The sequence below is a fragment of the Engystomops pustulosus genome, chromosome 3 (assembly GCF_040894005.1).
Source record: "Engystomops pustulosus chromosome 3, aEngPut4.maternal, whole genome shotgun sequence".
Taxonomy (NCBI): Eukaryota; Metazoa; Chordata; class Amphibia; order Anura; family Leptodactylidae; genus Engystomops; species Engystomops pustulosus.
Window position 1 is genome coordinate 32,131,357 of NC_092413.1, and position 27,182 is coordinate 32,158,538.

General features: G+C 42.8%; 1 protein-coding gene across 1 annotated transcript in view; it reads right to left on the bottom strand.

Annotated features, from left to right (window-relative positions):
- Positions 1 to 4,052: 4,052 nt before the first annotated feature.
- The window catches only part of PROKR1 (prokineticin receptor 1), a 33,549-nt gene continuing 10,419 nt past the window's right edge, over positions 4,053 to 27,182 (bottom strand). Inside the window, exon 3 of the mRNA XM_072140426.1 lies at positions 4,053 to 7,621. Coding sequence (XP_071996527.1) covers positions 6,925 to 7,621 — 697 coding nt within the window. The 3' untranslated portion in view covers positions 4,053 to 6,924. The remainder of the gene's footprint in view (positions 7,622 to 27,182) is intronic.

Genomic DNA, 27,182 nt, shown 5'->3' on the forward strand with positions numbered 1-27,182 from the left:
CGCAGTACATGGCATCTTAAAATAAATAACATCAAAGGAAAGTAAAATTTGTTACACACAAAATAAGCCCTCACACAGCTCTGTACACGGAAAAATGAAAAAGTTATGGATTTTTGAAGGTGAAGAGCGAGAAATTAGCGAAAAAACCCTGCGTCCATAAGGGGTTAAGAAATAACTGGGGTGGGTGGGCTATTTAAAAAAATAAATGTGTACTTACCTCCGACTGCGCTGCTGATGTCAAGCACAGTGGTCCATCTCATACATGCACATGTTTGTTTACAGGGGCACAGAAGCCACACACAGGGAGGTTCTGGTTGGCCGATGTGGCTGGCCACTCCCATCCATCCCTATCGCTTAGCATTGTAGGGCGCTGGGAAATGGTGTTGGATCAGGCGTACCATTGCGCAGGACATCAGCAGCACCGGAGGAAGTAAGTACACATCTATTTTTTTTAAATACTCCGCCCCAGCCCTTCCCTAAGTTATTTCTTAAAATCGGATATCCCCTTTAACTGTAAGGGTTTATGTCACTTTTTCTACTGGTATGTTTCATTTATTCAAAATTCTTCTTTCCAAACATTGGAGACTTGTAGCCACTACTATGGTAGTCGTGTGGCAGGTGCCCACTTCATCAAGTACAATGTAGAGGAGACGCCTAGGAAAGTGATCATCAGCAATAATTCAATTTATGCCTTCATCCCCCATTGAAACCCTGTATGCAAATCAGATAAAAGTAAATCAACCACTGCAAAAATCTTGACACGCTGGGATCACCTAAAACACATACTCATAATTAGCAGCATGGAGCACAGGGACAAGATGTCCGGCACTTTGTTCTGCTAATTATGCACACCCTCGCACGTCCCTTTCCCATGCAGGGAGCATGGGCGAGTGAGGTGACGTCACGTAAAAGGCATGAATTTACACTCTTCTGGGGCTAGAGGTTAACTCTTAAGAGCCCACAATCTTAGTGACTGCGGTCTCTAAATAAGTGTATAAAACAATCAGGCTACATAGCACAGTTGTAGAAAATTGAGTAGAATGTCCACAGAACACCGGTTCAAATTCTGACAATTATTTAGATACCGCAGTCACTAAGATTGTCAGTAATTTGTTGTTGGTGTTTCTTCATTACCTGTTGGTGTTTTTAGGTCTCAGCTGTCTTAATTTGTATTATTCAATCAGGAGTCGCTGGTTTCCATTTAATGCTGGTTTTGTCTTTCAGTATTTGCTAGGTATTGTTGTGTCTGTAGCTTATCCCTGGCTCTGTTCTGTAGTTACATCTTGCTATGTAGCTTGTTTCTTTGATGGTGGTGAGAGATTCTGTGAAGTTTGTCTGTTCTCTTGTATTTTCCCATCCTTTTCCTGTCTGTTTCCTTTTGTCTTTGTATATTTAATTGTGAGTGTTTTGTCGACATGATTAGGTTGTTACCCTTTATTCCTGTCCTCCCTATTGCCCTCCTTCCTGTATTCAGTCTCTGTTGTGTGTTGTGTGCATGCTGGGATTGCTTGTTTGCCGAGTGTTTAGTTGGAGCAATTGTTTCACTAGGGGGGGGGGGCAAAAATTTTGTACACTGGACCCTAGTATCCTTTATTCCTTTGCCCAACTATCTCGAAAGGTCTTCATGTTCAGAGAGAGAAGTTGTCGGGTCCGGCGCTAGCTCGGGTGAGCTGACTGTCCCCAACAGGCAAGGACTAGCTTAGCCTTAGAGTAAGGGACATTTTTCCCTTCCCTTCCCTCTTGTTCTCGTTGCTCTTTATACGCTTTTCTGCTTCCTTGTAAACCATGACAATAAGTTCAGTAATAAAGGTAAGTATATTATTTGCCTCTGCCATCACCCTATAATCCTCTGTTACTGGAAGGATTGCCCCTGACCTAGTCTGTTAAAAGTTAACCACAGTGGGAAAAAATGAATTAATAAAAAATAGTGATGAGCGACCCAAAAACCTAAGTTCTGCAATCAGTGCTGGCATTAACTCTTTAAATGTCACTGGAAAAGTTGCATTTTATTGACTAAACCATGGGCACCCACCACAAATATGGCAACTGAGGGCACCACCATTTTGGGGAATCGAGGTTCCCCCTCATGTCAGTGCCACGGCGCATGCAGCCACATGGATATTAGTTGTGCTGCTGACTTTGCCATTGTCACTTATAGTTAACACCTGTGATCAGTGAAGGCAACGATCGGGGGTGTCACTGTTGGGGGGCCGGGTTTGTCCGAACCTGAACTTGTACAGGTCCGCTTATCACTAATTAAAATACTATAAAAAATATATCTAAACCCTGGCAATGAAGACAGTCTGAACATATATATGCTTCCAACATTTTGAAGAAAGCACATTTTTGTTCCATGTACCCCAATGCACAAAACAAGGTCAATAAGTCATACCGAGCTTTGTAGAGATTATTACCAGACACACAGAAACCTCTACCCTTGTTAACATCCTTTGCCCTATAGCCAGGATAATGAGCATCACAGATCCAGCAAGCAGCGCAAAGAGAGCGATTGTGCCACTCATCGATCGCCCTCATCAGTATGGAACGCAGAGCTGAATCTGTGATGCTCTAAGCACCCCATATTCTGATTGCATGGACACGGTCACGATCCGTTACATTCTACTCTCATTATTGCTATGAGATTTAGTGGTCATTTATCATACCCCTGATAAGCCTTTGTAGGTGAAACATAGCATGTAGGGTACATATTGACCTCGTGCTAACACTTCTGAGCATATCTGACCCCAAATTTTAGAATCTCTGACCTCTATATGGGCACACTATTATCTCTGTCTCTCTTGGTGCTATAGCCTAGGGATAGTTTGTCCGATTCAAGGGACAGTTTGCAGTCGGTGTGGCAGTTGTTTAGGGCTGCGGCTCCGAGGTTAGGACTTTTAGGGAGACCTAGGCCCCAGCCACTACTTTAGGGTCTGTTCAGGTTTCCTCCCAACATTATCTGTTCCTATGCACCCCACCATCCTATCTCTCCTACCCTCTTTTCACCTGACCTCAGTCTGCATCACACCTCAATCTAGAGTATTAACATACACCTGCACTCCCGGCCTCCTGAACCTTCATGGACCATCGTTGGACATAACCCACCAGGTATGTGTTCTTACTGGTGAGTAGCTGATGCAGCATCAGGTTGATTGTGCCACTGTCAGACACTTTTTCTCTCTTGGTGCTTTGTTGACTGATTTTAGCTCATTATTAAAAGTTATGTTTTACAAATTTTGAAGTAACGATTTTGGCTCTTGCATCAATTGGTGTTGATGGGGCTGGGGGTCTCCACCCTCCCCTCCATTTTGTATTTTTTGGATTTATCCTTTACCCTATAACAACTAGAAATGGAGATGGCAAACGTAAGTCCCTGGGGTTTATGAAAAGTGTGTGCCCTCCCAAGTCACATTTTTTGAAATGGTTATATAGTTATATATCTATGGAACCAAGACTTTTTTGTAAAAGTGGGAGGGGGGGTCACTTCTTTCAGTATAAGGACCTTTGGAGGACTTTTAAAGGCTCTACAAGGGCTCTTATATATGTGTTTGGAGAGCCGACAGACCTCTAGGAGGATATTTTAGGGCCTGAGCGCCGTCTTTTTATAATGCATTTAGTGCAGTGTCAAGCTAGGTGGTTGGTTTGTTTGGTCATGGCCCCCTTGAAGCCTTGGGCCACCCATACCCACTACTGAAACCAGGTTCTCTCCTCCAACACCATTCATGCAGCCAGATAATTATACAACTATAACAACTATAGACAACTATTGTTTATAGAGACATTTCAGGGTTTGTCGGCAGATGTAACCAAATCTACTCGATGAAGTAAGCCATAAGTCTATTATAAGCCAGTATTGCAAATTTAAAAAAAAAACTACTGTAAAGTTTCTGTTCATATTCAGCCACACACTGAACAAAGAAGGTTCTTTTTTTTTTATAAATGGAAACTTTTATTACAGAACAACTTGATATCATCCGTAGACTTGGGTTACTTCTGAGTTGCACAGCCGGAAACTTCTGTTTGCACTCTGCATTTTTTTTTATGATATCATATTCCAAAGATAGTAGAGTGGGCTCTCATGTGATAATTGTAGACTACAGATTGTCCCCAGATACTAGATTTATTTAAGGATTTTATTAGAAGTAAGTATTTTCAATGGTGCTAAGTAAGAACAGGTGCAGAGAAGTCATTGAGTATTTGGCAGGAGAAGGGCTGATGCATATAAATTGTTATAAAAACACATTTCCTTTGATTAACCCTCTTATTAAAGGGGCTCTGTCACCATTCCTGGCTTTTCCACAGATTGACAGTTCTCATAGTAAAAAAAGCCCTGTCCCCTTCGGTGATTAAACCTTGTTTTCTCCAGACGGAGACAGTGCCCCCTCATCTTTTGATTTGATTTAATCTGGAACAACTTTCCACCATATTTTTTGTAAGGACCATTCATTTATTTAAATTAATCATGTCCTCGTAGTTGTCTCTTTGTTGAACCCTCTCCAGTTCCAGGGCATCTTTTTTATGGACCGGAGCCCAGAACTAGACATCATATTCCAGGTGAGGACGAACCAATGCCTTGTACAGTGGTAATATTACATCCCTATCCCGAGAGTCCATTCCACTTTTGATACATGACAAGATCTTGCTGGCTTTAGAGGTTGTTATTTAATTTGAGAGAAAGGAAAAGAAGGAAGAAAGGAAAAGAAGGACACATCTCTTCATCAAACGTATCGATGTAGTGCTAGCATGCAAGTTCAATAAGCAGTAAAATAGTGGCATTTAGGGTATAATAAATCTAAACAACATACAGTAATTGATGAGACCATCCATATTTACTTAAACGTGGTTGGTGAAAAGCATACATTTTTTTGCAATTAAATCCACCATACTGAAAAGATATCTTACACAGTGCAAGTTACAGATATACATTCAATACATAGTAAGCAAGTGGGGAAATGTTTTTCTTTTCTTTCACATCCAGCACATCGAAAAAGTTCATATAATATAATATACTACACAATTTACATTAAAGTACAGTTCCACTCCAAACAAGAAGTCTACTTTTTGCTGAGTCCATTGGGCTCCAAAACAAAATCCAGCTCCAATATTGTAATACCTTATACTCTCTTGGAGTTTTCTTTTTTTGTTAAAATTTCATCTAACAAAATATACAAAGGGCCAGAACTATTATTCTGGCTGTGCCACTTTTCTGTCCTACTTTGCACTGAAGAGAATGGGGCTAATTTACTAAGGGTCCGCAGACCGCATTTTCGTCAGGTTTCACGACGATTTCCGATTAGCGCCGCATTTAAAAGAGGTTTTTGGTGCACGCGATTGGATTTTGGCGCATCGGTGCAGGCTTTCACGCGACACAAATTGGGAGGCGGCGGATTCGGACAACGCGCAGGATTTAACATCGTAAATTGTGCTGCAAGACAATGCACTTACAAGCACCGGGAAGAAGAAGGTGAACTCCGGCGGACCTCAGCGACACATGCAGGATCTCGGGCGCATGATGTTGGTGAATCGCACCGGATTTCATCTTCGTCGGATCGGGGATCGCGACAGGACCGGGTAAGTAAATGTGCCCCAACGTCTTTGGATCTTGCACATGTGGGTAAGAAGTGTCTGCCCCAGTTTTGTGCGGCTGCACTGTGGCAACAAGACAGAAAAAATTTGCGCCTAAAGGAGCATGGTAGTGCTAAGTAGGAGTTTGCGCCACATTTAATACAGTGGCTCCCACAGAATTGTGTCAAACGCTATTTGTTAAAGGTGCACCTAAAAAAGTTGTTGTACACTTCCCGAGCACTGCAGGGGGCACCAGTATTTAATAATCTGCCGCACCCTGCACATTCATGAAGGAAAGTGCACATTGTGCAGTTTAAACTGCTTTGGATAAATGTGGTCCATGACCCAACGTTTTGTAGAACATGGTTTCTGTTCTTCAAAAATTTACATTAAGTTTCTGTTTCAACATAAAGATCCCACTACCTGCCCTTGCATAAACTCTTGACATAAGGGGTGGTCTTGTTATGTCATCGCGTGACATCATTCACAATTTGTGGTTTGTTGCATTATTCTGTACTTTTAGATATTTGTACATTTCTATTTTTCTTCATGACTTTTCCTAACTAGGAATGTAATTTAAGGAGGCCCCCCACAAAATATTTAGTTTCTTTGACTTATCCAAAAGCTACAGTATACGGTGCAAATTTTGTACAGATAGTCTCCTTGTTATGGCTTTACTATATTTAGTGATAGTGAAACTCTGCCCACCACTTTGGTGTTTTTATTTCAAAGCTTTTTTTTTGTATTGCTATTATTTCTTTCTTTTTGTTAATACAGGCGTTCCCCTACTTAAGGAAACCCGACTTACAGATGACCCCTAGTTAAAGACGGACCTGTGCTTCTCTTTTGCTTTATGTGTATATGGGGATTTTTATGGTTCTGCACATGCTTCAAGGGTTTTCCAGGGATTCAGGAGAACTGTGTAGGGCCTAGGAGTGGCAAAAAAACAAGAAAGCGTACTCACGCTGGCATTGCTATGCTCAGGTACTTATGGCTTTCACCCGGTACCCGGCTTGGAGTTGTGGAGGTTTCCTTGGACCACAGGACACCAACCAAAAGAAAGACCAAAAGTACTGCAGTGGTGGAGGGACCATTTGCTGGAGCTGGGTAAGCATGCTTCCATTTTTTGGTCACCGCAGCCCCCATGAGGTTTTCCAGAATTACTGCAAAACCAATTTTGTAGTTGTTACAATGGATAATAACTGACCTTTCTGGTGGCATGTCTAGAGCTAGAGTACATGTACATTTAAATAGGCGACCATCAATAGCACCAGATCAATATATGAAAGTGAGTGAAGCCAACCAGTAAATTTAATGTTTGGAGTGGTGCTATCATTTCAGGAATCTATCATTACAAATAAATTACTTTAGCTTGATACAATCAACCTCTTCCGTAATAGGCACAGCACTAGACTTGATATCGATCTCAGCACTACTTTTACTTCCATTATAAGTGGATCTCCATTTCAATAGCATGATCTTTTTGAAATACTTCATGGTATTGTTCTTGACAGTCACAAAGCACATGGTATTTATCATGCTGTTACTCATGGCGATGCATTCCACAATGTAAAAAGCCGAAAGAAAATGCTTCTCTTTTACAAAAACGGTTGGGAAAAAATCACGGACAATGGTAAATCCATAGAACGGGGCCCAGCATAGGACGTAAGCCGTAAGGATACACATCAGCACCAAAACAGTTTTTCTTCGGCATCTCAGCCGTTTGCGGATTTGCTCGGTCTGGAACCCGGGAACGGTTTTAAACCACAGTTCTCTGGAGATCCTGGCGTAGCATAAAGTCATTGTAAACACTGGACCAACAAACTCAATGGCAAAAATGAAAAGAAAATAAGATTTATAATAGATCCGTTGGTCAACTGGCCAAATCTGACCGCAAAATATCTTTTCTTGTTTATCCACAGTAAAGAGTACGGATTCCGTAGCAAAGTATGCTGAAGGGATGGCGATGAGTAACGAGATAATCCAGACCAAAGCAATCAGAAAGGAGGCGGTTTGGTAATTCATTCGTGGTTTCAGAGGATGTACTATGGCCAAGTACCTGTAAGAAATAAGGAAATGATAAGAAACATACAATATTAGAAGATTCTGTCCATATTTGTTTCTCATACAAATATACGGCGAAAAATAAACAATATAATGTTGACGCAGGCACAGTAGCAATAAAAGGTTAAATAGCTAAAATATGTAAGTAAAAAAACATTTTCTGGATTATGTTGTAATAAACCCCATTTCATACTTCACTAATAGGCGTCTTGGAAGTGCGTTCAGCTTATTTCTAACATAACACTATCAAGAGGATCGGCCGGTCCATCAGAGTTATTAAGAAGACCTTTATATCCAGCAACTCTGTCAAGTGGGAGGAGTATATTCAAATGATGAAAACATAAAATCACGCACTCACCTTTTGGTAGACAACCAGGTATTTCAACTTAAAGTTTGCAAGCTGTTCAGTACAATGCCTTTAGTCTCTTATGTAGCTCAATACATGGTGAATATGTTGCCTAATACGTCGTCTAGTACGTTGCAATCCATGTTATTTGGAAAGCTGGGACTTGTGATACACCACCCATTTACTTTCTTGCTTGCACACATCTGACATCTGAACAACATTGCAGCTATTTACTCCGGACACCGGAGAAGCAACAGCTCTTCTCGAAGCATGAAGCCCTCAGGACTGTAAGTGCACTTACTTATTTTTAAAGGACTATTTCTCACTCCCAGAGACTTTGTTTTATTGTCCATTATATTTTATTGATCATTTACATAATCTGTGTGTTGTGTTTACATTGTGAAAGTTGTATATATACGGTTTATATGAATATGCTAAGGTTGACCAACCATATACGGTTTGTTGAAATACCGATTTGCATAGACCTCAAATAGGTTGACAAAAAATAAGTGGCGTATTGTAAATGTAATTCATTGACACTACCCCTCTCCCAAAATCTTGGCACAGTAAAACACAGGATATATGAAGAGGTAAAATATATTGAATGCAATATGCTGCCATGACGTAGGGATAACACAATTGGACTGGTGGTGCTTTAAGTCCAAAAATGAAAGTATCCAGAAGAGTAAAAGACAAAAACACGTCCTCTATCTGAAAGAAAAACACAGCCAGCGCAAAACGGCCATCACCTAGGTCTGGGCTTCCTACGCGACCTCCCTCCCCCATCGTGTAATTCATCTCCTTTTTGTAGGTAAGCATTTTTTACCAAATAAAGAGAAGAAGATTTTGGAAGATCGATGAGTGCTGTCTACTTTTCTACATCTTTTTCTTTTTTCTCTTTGTATCTTGTCTGATATAGTTGAGATTATACTATTTTTGAAGTATGAAATGTGATGTATATTATAACATAATCCAGAAATTGTTTCTAACTTACATATTTTATCTATTAAACATTTTTTTGTTACTGTACTAAATGTGGCAACATTATATTATTTTTTTCTCCGTTTTGGGGTTCGGGATCACGAGCCTATTGTTTAGGACAGTAGGGAATCGAAATAGATGAGTGAAATTTCTCTATAGATCTTAGACTTAACGATCTGCTGATCACTGTAGGTCTGGCTTTTAGCTTTTACCTCCCTATGATTAGTGAACATCGTTGTTTGTTGAAAAAAATTGATAGAAAATAACATTCAAATAACATGATAAGTTATACACACTTTACAAATCCCCTACCAATCAAGTTATTCACTAGTTTCTACTTTTGCTTCCCTCCAGACAGACATAACAGCTTAGCCAATGGACGAGTTGGTTCATTATTACATCCACTGATTGGCTGTGTGGTCATTTCCTGTGCATTGATAGAAAACAGGAAGTATAACTGACCTCCCAGAATGGGAGCTGCCAGTCATTGGTGGTGTGAATATGACTTTTTTTTACTATACAGGCAGTCCCCGGGTTACATATAAGATAGGGTCTGTAGGTTTGTTCTTAAGTTGAATTTGTATATTTTATCATTGTAATCCCAGCCAGAACTTTTTTGGTCTCTGTGACAATTGGATTTTAAAAATGTTGGATTGTCATAAGAATCAGGATTAACAATAAATCTTAATTACAGACACCTGTGATAACTGTTACAGCTGTTTATTGTAGCCTAGGACTAAAGTACAATAAATTACCAATATCCAGAGGTCCGTTTGTAACTAGGGGTCGTATGTAAGTTGAGTGTTCTTAAGTAGGGGACCGTCTGTATTATACCATTCAGATTTTTATTTTAAAAACCCAGCTAGACAACCCTTAATGGGTTTGTGGTCCGTAATGTTTATGATCAGCGTTTGAGTCATTTGGGAAAAAAATGTTCATTGTAAATTGTGATATTTCAAAATAAATAAATGAATAAAAGAAACAAAAAGAGTATACAACCTTTTAAAGTCAAAATGGTACCATGAAAAAATAAAGGAATAGAATATTCTCTAATAAAAGCAAATGAGCCTTTTTCATATTGTATTTATAATCTGTATTATGTTTCCAGATCAAAAGTAGAGCCATTACGTAAGAGATGTTCAATTCAGCTAGAAATTCCATGTTTATATTCATTAAGCATGAAAGCTCTGTTAATTTTATTGTTTAACATATTCAGTAATGTCTCCATATTTTCCATTTACTGTTATGGTAAAATATATGACTACATAAAGGATTAGTAAATGCAAAGAAAAGAAGTAAAAGTAACAGCGGAAGAAAATAAATTATAATGTCTATATATTGTGCACTTTGCTGTATACTAAAACCCTACTGAAGATTCAAGAGAATTGATTTCATGCGATTTATTTTGGAAATGCTCATTTTATAATTAAGAAGGAGCTCAAAACCAAAGCCTGACTGTATACTTATGGTATGTGGAATATAGATGGAGAGGATAATCATATTGCATCCCTCACAGGCAGTGATGGTTCTGTCTCCAAATGAGCAAGTGATGTAAGGCTTAGGCATCATAGGATTGATAATTGAGCAAGGTCAAGCTTAAAACCAAAGCCTGACTGTATACTTATGGTATGTGGAATATAGATGGTGAGGATAATCATATTGCATCCAGCACTAGCAGAGATGGTTCTGTCTCCAAATGAGCAAGTAATGTAGGGCTGAGGCATCATGGGATTGATAACTGAGCAGGGTCAAGCTTAAAACCAAAGCCTGACTGTATACTTATGGTATGTGGAATATAGATGGAGAGGGTAATCATATTGCATCCCTCACAGGCAGTGATGGTTCTGTCTCCAAATGAGCAAGTGATGTAAAGCTTAGGCTGAGCAGGGTCAGGTTTAAAATAGTAATAGTAAATGTGGTATACCGTCAGTAAAAGGGGCATGGGCATTCCCACTCTATATCTTCTATAAGTGAACAGGACTGAGCTGCATGATTAGACAGGTCTCAATGGCATGGGTAGAATTTTATACACTTCTTGAAATAGATGTTAATTTTTTAAATTATAAAATCATAATTTAATGTGAATTTTAGCATAATATATATATATATATATATATATATATATATATATATATATGTATATACAGTATATAGTATGCCTTATTGGCCTTAGGTGAAAAAAACATTCATTAACTAAAAAAATACTCTTTTCTTTTTATAGATATATTCCGATATAAATGTGACAACTCTCAGCACAGCAGCGTGATATCTGCTTCAGCAGCATTCATGTAGCGTCTCAGTGTCAATGTGTTTTACAATGAAGATCCTGACTGTCTGCGCTGTGCAGATGGCACTACCTTCTATGGCACATATGGGTATAATGAAACAGATAACAATGACAGATGACAATACATTTTTTCATTAAACTTATCCCCTAGCGGAAGTTTATATTATATCACATAAACTGCATTGCCATGAATAGGTTGGGTCACATTGAGACGTCGTTATATGTCACTGAAAATAGACCGCTGGACCAATGGTCCCAATTAAAGTTGGAGCAAACTTTAACACGACTAGAGATGAGCGAACATGCTCGTCCGAGCTTGATGCTCGGTCGAGCATTAGGGTACTCGAAACTGCTCGTTGCTCGGACGAATACTTCGCCCGCTCGAGAAAATGGCAGCTCCCGCCGTTTTGCTTTTTGGCGGCCAGAAACAGAGCCAATCACAAGCCAGGAGACTCTGCACTCCACCCAGCATGACGTGGTACCCTTACACGTCGATAGCAGTGGTTGGCTGGCCAGATCAGGTGACCCTGGGATAGACTAGCCGCTGCCCGCGCTGCTCGGATCATTCTGTGTCTGGATGCCGCTAGGGAGAGAGCTGCTGCTGGTCAGGGAAAGCGTTAGGGTGTTCTATTAGCTTACTGTTAGGCAGGAGTGATTCTCAAAGAACCCAACAGCCCTTCTTAGGGCTACAATAACGTTCTACTTTTTTTATTTTAATTTGCATCTAGTACCATTTTGTGAGGAATTAGCAGGGGGACTTGCTACCGTTGTGTTTAGCTCTTAGTGGCACACATATCCATAGCAAAGACCGAAGTGGGAAGATTTAGTAGGGGTTGGATTTCAATTAGGCACTAACTCAGTGTCATCTCATCTGGCATAGTAGTGTGCTTTGATACTTGGCTAGAAAATAGCCATAGGAGAATACAAAGAGCTTACTTACGCATACAGTAGCGTTCTATATATTTGATTTCTGGTTGATCTGCTGGTGGCTGTACTTTCTGCAGTGCATGTACTAGCCAATTCTGAGCAATTTGTAGTGAGACTTGCGACCGCTGTGTTCTGCGCTTAGTGACGCACATATCCATAGCAAAGACCGAAGTGGGAAAATTTAGTAGGGGTTGGATTTCAATTAGGCACTAACTCAGTGTCATCTCATCTGGCATAGTAGTGTGCTTTGATACTTGGCTAGAAAATAGCCATAGGAGAATACAAAGAGCTTACTTACGCATACAGTAGCGTTCTATATATTTGATTTCTGGTTGATCTGCTGGTGGCTGTACTTTCTGCAGTGCATGTACTAGCCAATTCTGAGCAATTTGTAGTGAGACTTGCGACCGCTGTGTTCTGCGCTTAGTGACGCACATATCCATAGCAAAGACCGAAGTGGGAAAATTTAGTAGGGGTTGGATTTCAATTAGGCACTAACTCAGTGTCATCTCATCTGGCATAGTAGTGTGCTTTGATACTTGGCTAGAAAATAGCCATAGCAATAGGATAGCATTGTTTGGTTTTAAAAACTCAAAAAAAAACAAAAAACACAAAAAAAAAAAAAACACAAAAAAAAACAAAAAAAAGTAAAAAAAAAAAAAAAGTTATAACTCTCATTTTAAAAATGTTTAACCCGAGGGCTAGGGGTAGAGGACGAGGGCGGGGACGTGGGCGTCCAACTACTGCAGGGGTCAGAGGCCGTGGTCCTGGGCGGGGTGAGACACCACCTGCTGATGAGGGAGCAGGGGAACGCCGCAGAGCTACACTCCCTAGGTTCATGTCTGAAGTTACTGGGACTCGTGGTAGAGCACTGTTGAGGCCAGAACAGTGCGAACAGGTGATGTCGTGGATTGCTGACAATGCTTCGAGCAATTTGTCCACCACCAGTCAGTCTTCCCCGCAGTCCACCCATGTCACCGAAATCGCCACTCCTCCAGCTCCTGCACCTCAGCCTCCTCCCCCCCAGTCTGCCCCCTCCCAGGAAAATTTGGCATTTGAACCGGCATACTCTGAGGAACTGTTTTCTGGACCCTTCCCACAGTCACAAACCACTTGTCCGGTTGCTGCTGAGCAATTTTCCGATGCCCAGGTTTTCCAACAGTCACAGTCTGTGGGTGATGATGACCTTCTTGACGTAGTGGAAGTGTGTAAAGAGGTGTCCGACGATGAGGAGACACGGTTGTCAGACAGTGGGGAAGTTGTTGTCAGGGCAGGAAGTCCGAGGGGGGAGCAGACTGAGGGATCGGAGGATGATGAGGTGACAGACCCAAGCTGGGTTGAGAGGCCGGGTGAACACAGTGCTTCTGAGACGGAGGAGAGTCCTCGACCAGAACAGGTTGGAAGAGGCAGTGGTGGGGCCAGACGGAGAGGCAGGGCCAGAGCTGGTGCATCAGCGCCAAATGTGTCAACTAGTGAAGCTCCCGTGGCGAGGGCTCCTGCGGCGAGGGCTAGATCTTCAGAAGTCTGGAGGTTCTTTAAGGAAACACCGGATGACCGACGGACTGTGGTGTGCAACATTTGCCAAACCAGGCTCAGCAGGGGTTCCACCACTACTAGCTTAACTACCACCAGTATGCGCAGGCATATGAATGCTAAACACCCCACTCAGTGGCAACAAGCCCGTTCACCTCCGGCCGTGCACACCACTGCTCCTTCCCCTGTGTCAGCTGCTAGTCAGCCCCCTGCCCAGGACCCTGCCACAAAAACCCCATCGTCGCCTCCACGATCCTCCACAGCATCCACCAGCGTTCAGCTCTCCATACCCAAGACGCTGGAGCGGAAACGCAAATATAGTGCAACCCACCCGCACGCCCAAGCCCTTAATGTGCACATCTCCAGATTGCTTAGCCTGGAGATGCTGCCCTATAGGCTAGTAGAGACCGAGGCCTTTCGCAACCTCATGGCGGCGGCCGCCCCTCGGTATTCGGTCCCCAGCCGCCACTACTTTTCCCGATGTGCCGTCCCAGCCCTGCACCAGCACGTGTCAGACAACATCATCCGTGCCCTGACCAACGCCGTTTCTGACAAGGTCCACCTGACCACGGACACGTGGACGAGTGCTGCCGGGCAGGGCCACTATATATCGCTGACGGCACATTGGGTTAACTTGGTGGAGACTGGGACCGAGTCTGACACTGGGGCTGCTCATATACTGCCGACGCCGAGGATTGCGGGGCCTACCTCGGTCCAGGTGTTTCAGGCCTACTATGCCTCCTCCTCCTCCCACCCCTCCTCCACCTCCTCCTCCGAACTACCATCCGTGGGCACGGCGCCATCAGTCGGTAGCTCTAGGCACAGCAGCAGTGCCGTCGCTAAGCGACAGCAGGCGGTGCTCAAACTGCTGAGCCTAGGCGACAAAAGGCACACCGCCCAAGAGCTATTACAGGGCATCACGGCGCAGACTGATCTGTGGCTGGCACCGCTGAACCTCAAGCCGGGAATGGTTGTGTGTGACAACGGCCGTAACCTGGTGGCGGCTCTGCAACTCGGCAGACTGACACATGTGCCATGCCTGGCCCATGTGTTAAATCTGATAGTTCAGCGTTTCCTCAAGACATACCCCAATCTGTCTGATTTGCTCACGAAGGTGCGCCGCATCTGTGCGCATTTCAGGAAGTCCAGCCCAGATGCTGCCACTCTCAGGGCAGCGCAGCGCCGCCTCCAACTGCCCGCTCACCGACTGTTGTGCGACGTGCCCACGAGGTGGAATTCAACACTGACCATGTTATCCAGAGTTTACCAGCAGCGCAGAGCGATTGTAGACTGCCAGATGTCAACTTCCACCAGAACTGGTAGTCAGGTCAGTCAGCTTCCTCAAGTCTACAATGAGGAGTGGACGTGGATGTCTGATATCTGTCAGGTGCTGAGTAACTTTGAGGAGTCAACACAGATGGTCAGTGGCGATGCCGCCATCATCAGCCTCACCATCCCGCTGCTTGGCCTGTTGAAAAACTCTCTGGTCAGCATGAAGTCGGAAGCTTTGCGCTCGTCACAAGAGACAGGGGAAGAATATTCCCTTGTTGATAGCCAAAGCACCCTCAGGTCTGTTTCTCAGCGCATATCGGAGGAGGTGGAGGTGGAGGAGGATGAGGAGGAAGAGGAGGAGAATGTTGGTGAGACACAAGAGGGGACCATTGTTGAGTCCTTTACTGTTCAGCGTGTATGGGCAGAAGAAGAGGAGTTGGAGGAGGAGGAAATGGACAGTCAGGCCAGTGAGGGGAGTGAATTCTTACGCGTTGGTACTCTGGCGCATATGGCAGATTTCATGCTAGGCTGCCTATCCCGTGACCCTCGCGTTCAAAGAATTTATTCCAGCACCGATTACTGGGTGTTCACTCTCCTGGACCCACGGTACAAGCAAAATCTTTCCACTCTCATCCCTGCAGAGGAAAGGAGTGTGAGAATGCATGAATACCAGCAGGCCCTGGTGCACAAGCTGAAACAGTATTTCCCTTCTGACAGCGCTAGCGGCAGAGTGCGTAGTTCTGCGGGACAAGTAGCGAGGGAGAGTAGGCGAGCAGGCAGCTTGTCCAGCACTGGCAAGGGTACGCTTTACAAGGCTTTTGCCAGCTTTATGTCACCCCAGCAAGACACTGTCACCTGTCCCCAGTCTCGGCAGAGTAGGGCTGATCTTTACAGAAAGATGGTGAGGGAGTACGTAGCTGACCATACCATCGTCCTAAATGATCACACAGCTCCCTACAACTACTGGGTTTCAAAGCTGGACATGTGGCACGAACTGGCGCTGTACGCCTTGGAGGTTCTTGCCTGCCCTGCCGCTAGCGTCTTGTCCGAGCGGGTTTTCAGTGCAGCTGGTGGCATCATCACCGATAAGCGTACACGCCTGTCGACTGACAGCGCTGACAGGCTGACGCTTATTAAAATGAATAAAGGCTGGATTTCTCAGAATTTCCAATCTCCACCAGGTGAAGGAAGCTCAACCTGAATAATTGATCCACTCCTCCTCCTCCTCATTTTCCTCCTTCTCCTCCTCTTTGTACAGTAAAGCAGAGGAAAATGGCTATTTTTTGACAGGGCCCACTGGCTCTTGCTATAGTACTTCATGCATTTAATTTTTCTGGAGGGCCACCTACCCGGTCCTCTGTTTGAAACAATTTTTGTGAGTGCCACATACAGGCACTCAATCTATTCCATTTTACTGCAGGGCCACCTACCTGCTCCTCTGGTTTGAAAAATTTTTGGGACTGCCACATACAGGCACTCAATCTATTCCATTTTACTGCAGGGCCACCTACCTGCTCCTCTGGTTTGAAACATTTTTGGGACTGCCACATACAGGCACTCAATCTATTCCATTTTACTGGAGGGCCACCTACCTGCTCCTCTGGTTTGAAAAATGTTTGGGACTGCCACATACAGGCACTATCCAAATTAAATTGTCTCCATAGCAGCCTCCACACGTTGTCTCCATTGCTACCTCCAAAAGTCGTCCATATAGCTGCCTCCATACATCGTCCCTTTATCAAACGAGGTGTGTCAGGCAGAAATTTGGGTTGTTTTCATGGATTCCACATCAAAGTTGTTAACTTTGTCGCCACCCTGCTGTGTTATCCACAAAATATACTGGCAAACTTTTACCATTTAGGGATATTATTTCAGCGCTTCTTGCGCATCTGTTTACATTCCCCTCACCCGGCATATCCTAAACTTATAAGAACGCTACTACACTTGATCTTATACAAAAGGTTCTTAGAAGTGCTGTTTGGGGAGTAGCCTAGAGACAGGGGCTTGAATTGGCGAAAGCTCGCCTGGCAGCGGAGCGCCAGCTCCATGCGCATCATGCGCTTCTTGCGCATCTGTTTACATTCCCCTCACCCGGCATATCCTAAACTTATAAGAACGCTACTACACTTGATCTTATACAAAAGGTTCTTAGAAGTGCTGTTTGGGGAGTAGCCTAGAGACAGGGGCTTGAATTGGCGAAAGCTCGCCTGGCAGCGGAGCGCCAGCTCCATGCGCATCATGCGCTTCTTGCGCATCTGTTTACATTCCCCTCACCCGCCATATCCCAAACTTATAAGAACGCTACTACACTTAACTTGGTGCAGGCTGGGACCGAGTCTGACCCTGGGGCTGGTCATATACTGCCGACGCAGAGAATTGCGGGGCCTACCTCGGTCCAGGTCTCAAAGGCCTACTATACCTCCTCCCACCCCTCCTCCACCTCCTCCTCCTCCGAATTACCATCCGTGGGCATGGCGCCATCAGTCGGTAGCTCTAGGCACAGCAGCAGTGCCGTCGCTAAGCGACAGCAGGCGGTGCTGAAACTGCTGAGCCTAGGCGATAAAAGGCACACCGCCCAAGAGCTATTACAGGGCATTCCACATCAAAGTTGTTAACTTTGTCGCCACCCTGCTGTGTAATCCACAAAATATACTTGCAAACTTTTACCATTTAGGGATATTATTTCAGCGCTTCTTGCGCATCTGTTTACATTCCCCTCACCCGCCATATCCTAAACTTATAAGAACGCTACTACACTTGATCTTATACAAAAGGTTCTTAGAAGTGCTGTTTGGGGAGTAGCCTAGAGACAGGGGCTTGGATTGGCAAAAGCTCGCCTGGCTGCAGAGCACCAGCTCCATCCCAAGATCCAACTAACATAGTTGCAGCACCTTTAATCTACTACTAGTTCACTGCCTCCATAATAATAATAATAATAATCTTTATTTATATAGCGTCATCATATTCTGTAGCGCTTTACAAATCATAGGAAACAAATACAAATGTAATGTAACAGAGCACAACATTTGTATGGAACAACAGGAGTGAGGTCCCTGCTCGCCAGAGCTTACGGTTTATGAAGATGATGGGGTAACACGAGGTAAAAGAATATTTAATGGTCAAGCCATTCTTCTTAGGGAATAGAAAAAAATATAATAAATGGAATTGCTGTCGCTTGAACCACTCAGCCGTCATCTTATATACCAGGTCCAGGGTGAATGGGACTGCAGAGAAGTCTGGTGCCTGTTGGTTGCTGGATAACAGATGGGAGGACGACACAGGACGGGTTAGTAGAAGAGTTAAAACTTCATGCAGTTAATGAGTGTTATAGGCTTGCCTAAAGAAATGGGTTTTAAGAGCACGTTTGAAACTTTGGAGGTTAGGTATTAGTCTGATAGTCCAGGGCAGAGCATTCCATAGAATTGGTGCAGCTCTAGAGAAGTCTTGGAGACGCGAGTGGGAGGTCCGCACTAGGGTAGAGGTTAATCTAAGATCACTGGCGGATCTAAGAGCACGGGTTGGGCGATAGACTGAGATAAGAGAGGAGAGGTAGGGGGGTGCAGCATTATACAGAGCTTTATGGATGAGGGTTATTATTATTTTAAACTGTATTCGAAAGGAGACTGGCAGCCAGTGCAGCGACTGGCATGAACTGTAAGCATACATGGTCCCCTTATCAAACGAGCTGTGTCAGGCAGAATTTTGGGTTGTTTTCATGGCTTCCATGTTAACTTTGTCGCCACCCTGCTGTGTAATCCACAAAATATACTGGCAAACTTTTATCATGTACCGATATTATTTGAGCGCTTCTTGCTCACCTCCTTTGGTTCCTCTCTGACACCCATTGGTTTGAAGCCTGAGTCCAATTAGGGTATGTCGCCATGCCACTCTCTAGCCTGCTGCCGCTGCCTCTGCATGCCGTCCCCTATAGTGTCAGGGTCAATTATTGGATGTTTTACATGCTATCTAGCTTCATTCTGTCACTCTGTCATGGCCATGCTGTTGCCCATAATTTCGGCATAATGGTGCGATTAAGCAGCCTCAGAGGCATCCATGCATGCTGCCCCTGCTGTTTCCTGTCCATTTCCGTGGTGTTTCCATCCTTTTCTGAGGTTCCCAGGTGTTTGGCCAAGCTTCCCTGTGCAGAGCCTTGGTCCCCTTGAAAAATGCTCGAGTCTCCCATTGACTTCAATGGGGTTCGTTATTCGAGACGAGCACTCGAGCATCGGGAAAAGTTCGTCTCGAATAACGAGTACCCGGGCATTTTAGTGTTCGCTCATCTCTAAACACGACATATCTTATCGCAGAAGACAACAAAAGCCTTGCCACAGTGCTGTTTAAAGGAAATCTGCCACCAGGAGGAAGGCTTGTAAACCAAGCACACTTACATAGTGATGTGTGACCCCTCTGGCAGGATCCGCTCTTCTTTCAGCTTTTTATACCCTGTTATAGAAATTAAGCCTAAACCTAAGGGTCTCCGGGCTCCATAACTGTTAATTAAAGGAAACCTACCATTTGATTTGATGCATTATGAAGCAAACATACCTTGAAACTGTTATAGCTACTGATGCAGGATCATATCTTGTTTAATCCCTGAGCTGAGGGGTTTTGCTGATAAAACAGGTATATCATTATGATAATGAAGCTCTGTGGCTTCTACCTCTGCTCTTGCGCTTGCTTTGCCTCTTCTCATAGCAGGAGAGTTTCTCTCTGATTGCATCTTCATCTCCTGCATTTCTCTTCCTGCCAGACAGAATAATCAATTTCTGCACCATCCCCCAGCTGCTGTGTATGGGTCATTCAGCTCAGGTTGATTAGCCATTTGTAATCCCAAGCTCCGTAAGCCAGTCTGTCCCAGCTTTCCTAGGGTCATGAATGGTATAATTGTTTTTTTAGCAAACTTCAGGGATTAACCAAAATATGATCCTGTATCAGTGCAGCTACAGTAGTCTCAAGGTATGTTTGCTTCATAATGCATGAAATCAAATGGTAGGTTTCCTTTAAGCTTAGAGACCCCCTGGCTCATTTGCATAATTTTAAAGCATTTTTTGGTTAAAAAAAATGGGCAAAAGAAGCTAAAAGAAGAGCTGTTCCTGCCAGAGAGGGCACACATCTGCATGTAAGTGTACTTGGTTTACAACTATCCTGGTAGTAGATTTCCTTTAATGGTATCTCTCTATATAACTCACCCCTGCCCTTAGGTATTCATTCTGTCACATGCAGCTCTTCAAGTTCCCATACTTAACTTTTGGGCTTTTATACAGCTGAACACACCTTTTTTATTTAGACCCCAATTAGTCCACAAATGCTCTAGTGGGTGAACTGCTGCCCAGCTCAAGAAGGAGAATCCACTCGTAATAAAAATCAATAGTTTATTAATTTAGAACTGTTTAAAAAAAGCATCATGCATGTAGAACGGCTAAACAAAAAAAAAATCATGTTTTTTAATCAATATCTAAATAAAGTAACTGAGGAGTTTTAATTGGATTCTCTTTCTTGAGATGAACAATAGTTTTCCTATAAAGTCGCCAGGTTACGTACAAATCTACCCCCTTTCTCTATAACTGATATAAATAAACAGTAAAAATCATACATGTTAGGTCTCACTGCATCCCAAAATGTCAAATCTATCAAAATATAATCATGGTTATTCCTGAAATGGGAAATAGCACCCAAAGTCGAAAATGCCACTTTTTTGTCATTTTGAAAATACAAAAAAATTCTATTAAAACTGACCAAAAGGCCATACAGTCCTTAAAATGGAAGTATTGAAAACATCATCAAAAGTCCCAAAAAATGACACCACCCACAGCTCTGTATACTGTATGAAAAAGTTACTGGGGCTTATTTACTAAGGGTCCCGCAGACCCATTTTTGTCAGGTTTCCCGACTTTTCGGGGATTGTGCCGGGGATTGTGTGGCACGTGATCGGATTGTGGCGCGGCTGTGCTGCTTTCATGCAACAGAAATCAGGGCGTGGGCCGTTGGACGATCCAACAGATTCAGATTAACCACGGGATTTCAAATCCAATGCACTCACATACACCGTGAGGGAGATGGTGAACTCCGGTGGACCTGAGCGGGGAAGCGAAACATGCAAGATATCAGGCAAACAATCTTCTTGAATTGCGACAGATGTGCATTCATGCGGACATTCCGGATCGGGGTTCCCCAATCAGCGCCAGAAGATTGCAAAATAAGGAATTTTTTTTTTGTACATCTGATTTTAATCTTTGTAGATGTATGAAAACATTATAAAACCTATATAAATTTGGTATATATAAATTTGGTATCCCCGTGATTGCACTGATCCACAGTAGACATGTCAATTGGGGTGCAAAGAGAAAGCCGTAAATTCTTTTTTATTTATATACATTTTATTTTTAAATTATGATCTACATACAATGAATAAAGTAAAAATGAGAAAGCAAAAATTACATTTGCATAAGGAAAAAAGAAAAAAATTAGCTTGCATTAGCGCATTTCATAGCTTTCTCCCCCTCCTATGATCCTCCCCTTTCCCCTCCCTCCTAACGATTAAAAGCCGTAAATCTTAAGCCCATATGAAAATGTAGCAAATGCGTTTTTTCACCAATTTGACTGCATTTGGGATTTTTTTTGCCGATTCCCAGGACATGGCATGGAATATTAAATACAGCCTCTATGAAGTGCAATTTGTTACGCAGAAAACAAGCCCTCACACAACTCTGTACATGAAAAAAATTTACATGAAAAAGTTTTGAAGGTGTGAAGTGAAAAATGTAAATGCAAAAAAAAAACAAAAAAGGGACCTGGCCGTTAAGGGGTTAAGCTGAATTTGTATGTAAGTTGGAACTAGTATATTTTATAACTGTAACCCCAGCCAAAATTGTTTTGGTCATTGTTTGTGAAAAATGGATTTTAAAAATGTTGGATTGTCATAAGAAGCAGGGTTAACAATAAAGCTTTGATAACTGTTATAGATGTTCATTGTAGCCTTAGACTAAAGTACAGTAAATTACCAACATCTAGAGGTCCATTTGTCTGTAAGTCGGTGTTCTTAAGTAGGGGACCGTCTGTATATTTGCCGTGATGGTGTTTGTGCTTGTAGACTGTGGGGTATGCATGTTTCAAACTCCAGGTGAGTTGACTCCTCCATCTCCGGTGGGTAGGTTGCCCCCCCCCTGTTAACCTGCCCGTCGCCACTTACTGTCAATCCTCAAAGCCAGCTCTGTTATTTATCTACGTTACTCCATGGCGGCCAATATGCCTATGGCACATGCACAAGATTTCAATCCAGAGTAACCTTCCCATGACGTGTGGAAGCGTGTGGAAGATTTCTATGTCGGAGTAGTGACCTAGAAAGATGAGGGAAGGTTGAGGGCTGGCTTTCAGGGATGTGTCAGGATGGGTAGGATTACAGTAATGGAGAAAGACATTTTTGGCTCTGTAGATGCCCACCAAAGCACATGTTGGCCAATTCTGGTTAAAACTAATTTTTGGATCAAAAAAGCTGTGTTAAGCAGTATAAAAGGTACAAAATGAAAGTGTGTCAGAAGCCCTAAGTGACATTAGGATTACCATGGGGGGGGGGGGGGGAGTGATTGATGCAGAAAAATATCATAGGGATCTAATGGTCTAGAACAGTGGTTCTCAACCTGTGGGTCGGGACCCCAGCGGGGGTCGAACGACCAAAACCGGGGGTCGCCTAAAGCCATCGGAGCCGAAATTTTACTGTGTTTTTACTGCGAGTTGCATGGTTTGGGGTCACCACAGCATGAAGAACTGTATTGCGGGGTCACAGCATTAGAAAGGTTGAGAACCACTGGTCTAGAAGTTTGGGTAATTACACCCAAGGTTGGGGATGGAAATTCTAGTTGGAACATAAATATTATGGACAATATAAAAGACAAGATAATGGACTATATAAAATCACTGTACACAGCATGAGACTTAGATGGTTATATATTCTGACCGTATTGATACAAAAGACAATTATTTGGTTCCTCTTAACCATCCCATTGCGAGGGAAAAGGGTGGAAAATTAGGAGGAGTTGGAGGTAACTGAAGAAAAATAACAAAAGGAATACTAAATAAATGGAAAGCTTATGATAGGTTTAGAAATGATAACCATGATGTCAGTAAATATAATAATGTACCAGTGAAGAGTCATTTTTCTGGACCCCTCTTCGCGATATAGGATCAGGTCCAAGAAGAGAAATAGGATCAGGCCAATGAAGTTATTATCCAACCAGGAAGCCAATGAACCCCATAATTTATAAAAACAAATATCAGAGTTTCTCACTGCGTACAGGTTAATCTCTTGAATAGAATTAATGGATAAATGGCCTCCGTCCAAGCTGTAACTACAGGAACAAATGTATTCTTCCAGATTTTAGTTAATATTTTCCTAGAGATAAATAAAAGTCTAAAAACCATCATATTTATCCAGTTAACTGGAACATCAAATCTTTAGTGCGTTTCATTGACTGTGTTTTTCAAGAAAAGATTACCGTATATACTCGTGTATAAGCGGAGTTTTTCAGCACAAAAAATGTGCTGAAAATCCTCAACTCGGCCTATACCCGAGTCAATAGGCAGCCCAGCACTTAAAAAAAACCCCAAAGTTATATACTCACCCTCCAGTGGCCCCCGATGTCTGCGCGGGTCCTCTTCTGTCTTCTATCTTCCTCTGTCTTCTGTCTTCCGCAGGGCGCCGCCATGTTCTTCTCCGGCCATCGCATAGTATGACGTCAGCAGCGGCCGCATCATACTATGCACCTGCCGGGCGGGAAGAACATGGCGGCACCCTGCGGAAGACAGAAGACAGAGGAAGATAGAAGACAGAAGAGGACCCGCGCGGACATCGGGTGAGCAGCGCGGACATTGGGGGGGAGCAGCGCTGTGTATCGGGGCCACCGGAGGGTGAGTATATAAGTTTTTTTTTTTTTGTTAGTGCTGGGCAGGCTGTATACTTAAGTGGGCAGGCTGTATACTACTGGGGGCAGGCTGGGCTGGCTGTATACTTAAGGGGGCAGGCTGGGCTGGCTGTATACTACTGGGGGCAGGCTGTATACTACTGGGGGCAGGCTGGGCTGGCTTTATACTTAAGGGGCAGGCTGGGCAGGCTCTATACTACTGGGGGTAGGCTGGGCAGGATGTATACTTAAGGGCGCAGGCTGGGCTGGCTGTATACTACTTGGGGAAGACTGGGCTGGCTGTATACTACTGGCGGCATGCTGGGCTGGCTGTATACTACTTGGGGCAGGCTGGGCTGGCTGTATACTACTGGGGGCAGGCTGGGCTGGCTGTATACTACTGGGGGCAGGCTGGGCTGGCTGTATGCTACTTGGGGCAGGCTGGGCTGGCTGTATACTACTGGGGGCTGGCTGGCTATATACTGGGAGGCTGTGACCAATGCATTTCCCACACTCGGCTTATACTCGAGTCAATAGGTTTTCACAGTTTTTGGTGGTAAAATTAGGGGACTAGGTTTATACTCGGGTCGGCTTATACTCGAGTATATACGGTAAACGATATTTGAAATATTTAAAATCAATTTTGACAAAAATGTATGCAAATCGAGACAGTTCCAGAAAGCATCTCCATTTGTGAGGCTACATATGTTACAGATACAGTTGGTCCCCAACTTAAGGGGGCCTAACTTATAGACAACCACTAGTTACAAACACACCTCTCTGCCCTCTGTTTTTCTTCGGATGCTGGTAATTTACTTTACTTTAGTCCAAGCCTGCAATAGTCTTCTGTAATGGCTCTGCAATGATGCATTATTGTTCTTCCTTGTTCCCTTGTCAACTGCACATTTTTAAAATCTAATTGTCACAGGGACTCATACTTACAAAACATCACAGCTTTAACTTACATACAAATTCTATCTTGTACTTAACAGGGGGACGGCCTCTATCTTTGTTAAAGCATCCAACACTGCAAATCGGGGTTAAAGAGGTTTTCCCATGAAAGAAAATTCTCATATCTCAATCCCCTAGTGATGTTTTTGATCATTTTAACCCCTTACTTTACAATTGACTCCGTTTTATTGCTGTTTTAGCTCCTATCACTCTATGGTGTTCAGCGCAAAATCCCAGGGTGTGTGCGGGGCCTCACTAAGTAGACACATTACTGTATTATCCATCTAGTTGGTTACATTATCATGGTACAGGGTATATCTACACTTTCATCTGGCTTCTGACATTGTACTTACACATTGACACATAGAAAGAGAGAGATCAGAGATGATGAGATGCCTATTGCACACACAGCTTTACTACATCTCACAGACCATGACATCCATTAGATGCTTATTAGATGCCTCTGCTACATCTCACTGACATGTATCTGCCTCTCCCTGGATCACGTATCTCATTGTAGCTTGTAGTTTGCAGCCTCTCTCTCTGCTCACAATGTGCTGACAGGGAGTAATCAGTGAGAGTCTCTGAGCTCCATGCAGGGGGTGTGGCTACAGCCACACAGCACAGACAGACACAAACTCAGCTCTACGATCTCACCGAGAAATCCAAGATGGCCACCACCCAACCCTTAGTGAGAAGATACTGACTAGTGTCTATGGGAAACTGAAATTGTGTACACCAGGACTGATAGAGACAGGTTGGACTTATATCTGTGAAATGTTATTATGTGTTATTGTGTAATGCTGAGCACATACAAGAAACTTGTCTTCGTGGGAATACCCTTTTAAAGAAATTTGATCCAAAAGGAAAATATGTATGTCTTTATAAGATTGCCTTCTGAAATACAAAAAAAGAATCAGTCCCCTGTTCTGCTAATGTTTAGACCCCAGTGATCAGACCTTCATTCTTTGAAAAAAAAAACATTTTGTTGTTGTTTTGATGCACATAACTTTTCTTACTTCAGTAAATTAAGTTGTGTAAGCTGTGATTATTTGCGGAACAAGTTAAAAAAAATGTTTTATGGACTGTGCAACCTTTTGATCCGTTTTTATTCAAATTTATTTCAAAGCGATGGCAAAAAAAAACTGTGTTTCAGACATTTGGAAGTTTTTCTTACCTTACATTACCTCATGGAATTATCAGTTTTATATTTAGTTCAATTGGACATATTAGGACATGTGGATTCATTAAATGTTTAAAATTTTTAGATTTTTATTATTTCTATTCTTAGATATGGGTTGATTTTGAAATTTTATGTTTTTATTTTCTAGCTATTTTTAAGGCTGTTAGGGATTAACATTTTCTTCACTTTATTTGTGTATTTTTAGATCAATTCTAGGGAAAGGGGGTTGATTTGAATTTAATACCCCCCAATCGGTGCCAGTACCAATCCTGGTTGTCAGCGGTTGGTGTTTGGGGAATTATGCCTTTGGTGATATTGTAAAAAAGTCAGTTTCCTATACATCAGTTTTCAAACTTTAAGGGAAATCCCATGGATTTAGTGGTTTTGACCCAAGCATAAATACACACTGGTGTTGTCCCCCTGAAACAGGATCTGTTCTTTATTTAGCAGCTAATTACTTCTTTTTCATGAAATAGGACTTTTAAAAATATGCAAATGAGCCTCAGCAGCTCCTGTGTACATCAGCTGCCATTCTGCCAGGGGAAAGGAGGAGACATAAGCACCAAAGGCAGTGTGAATAATTAACAGCTGACTAAGCCAAAAGGGGCTTAGATGTACATAGGAGGCCCTGAGGGCATATTTTTAAAATTCCTTTTTTTACACATAAATCAGCTATTAACAGCTAATTGAAGACCGAATCCTGTTTCAGGAGGCACACGCCAACCTGTCAGTATGCTTGGGTTAAAACGACAACATTTATGTGGTTGATTTCCTTTAAATGTGTTGTCCACTATCAGTAAATAAATTATATTTTTTGTGCAATGAAAAGTTTGTAAATTTTATAGTATTATTATATAGTTATTCAACAGGAAGCTTCAGTGTTTACTTCCTGTGGATAAAAAGCGGTCCAATGTCATGTGATGTCACACAGTTGCACAGCTAAGATTAGTGATGAAGTCTAGGCACAGGCACTTGTCATTATTGTGTCCAAAAAGTGATTTTTAGGGTTCAACATAAGGGTACGTTTGCTAGGAGCATTTAGTGGAAGTGAAAAAAAAGCAACAACCAACTCAGTCCTTAGTAGAATCTCAATTGTTTTAGGACGGCAGATGAATCAAAATCTGTGTCCTTTGTGTGAACTGGCCCTTATTTACTAGGTCAGTAATTGCAGAACGTCCA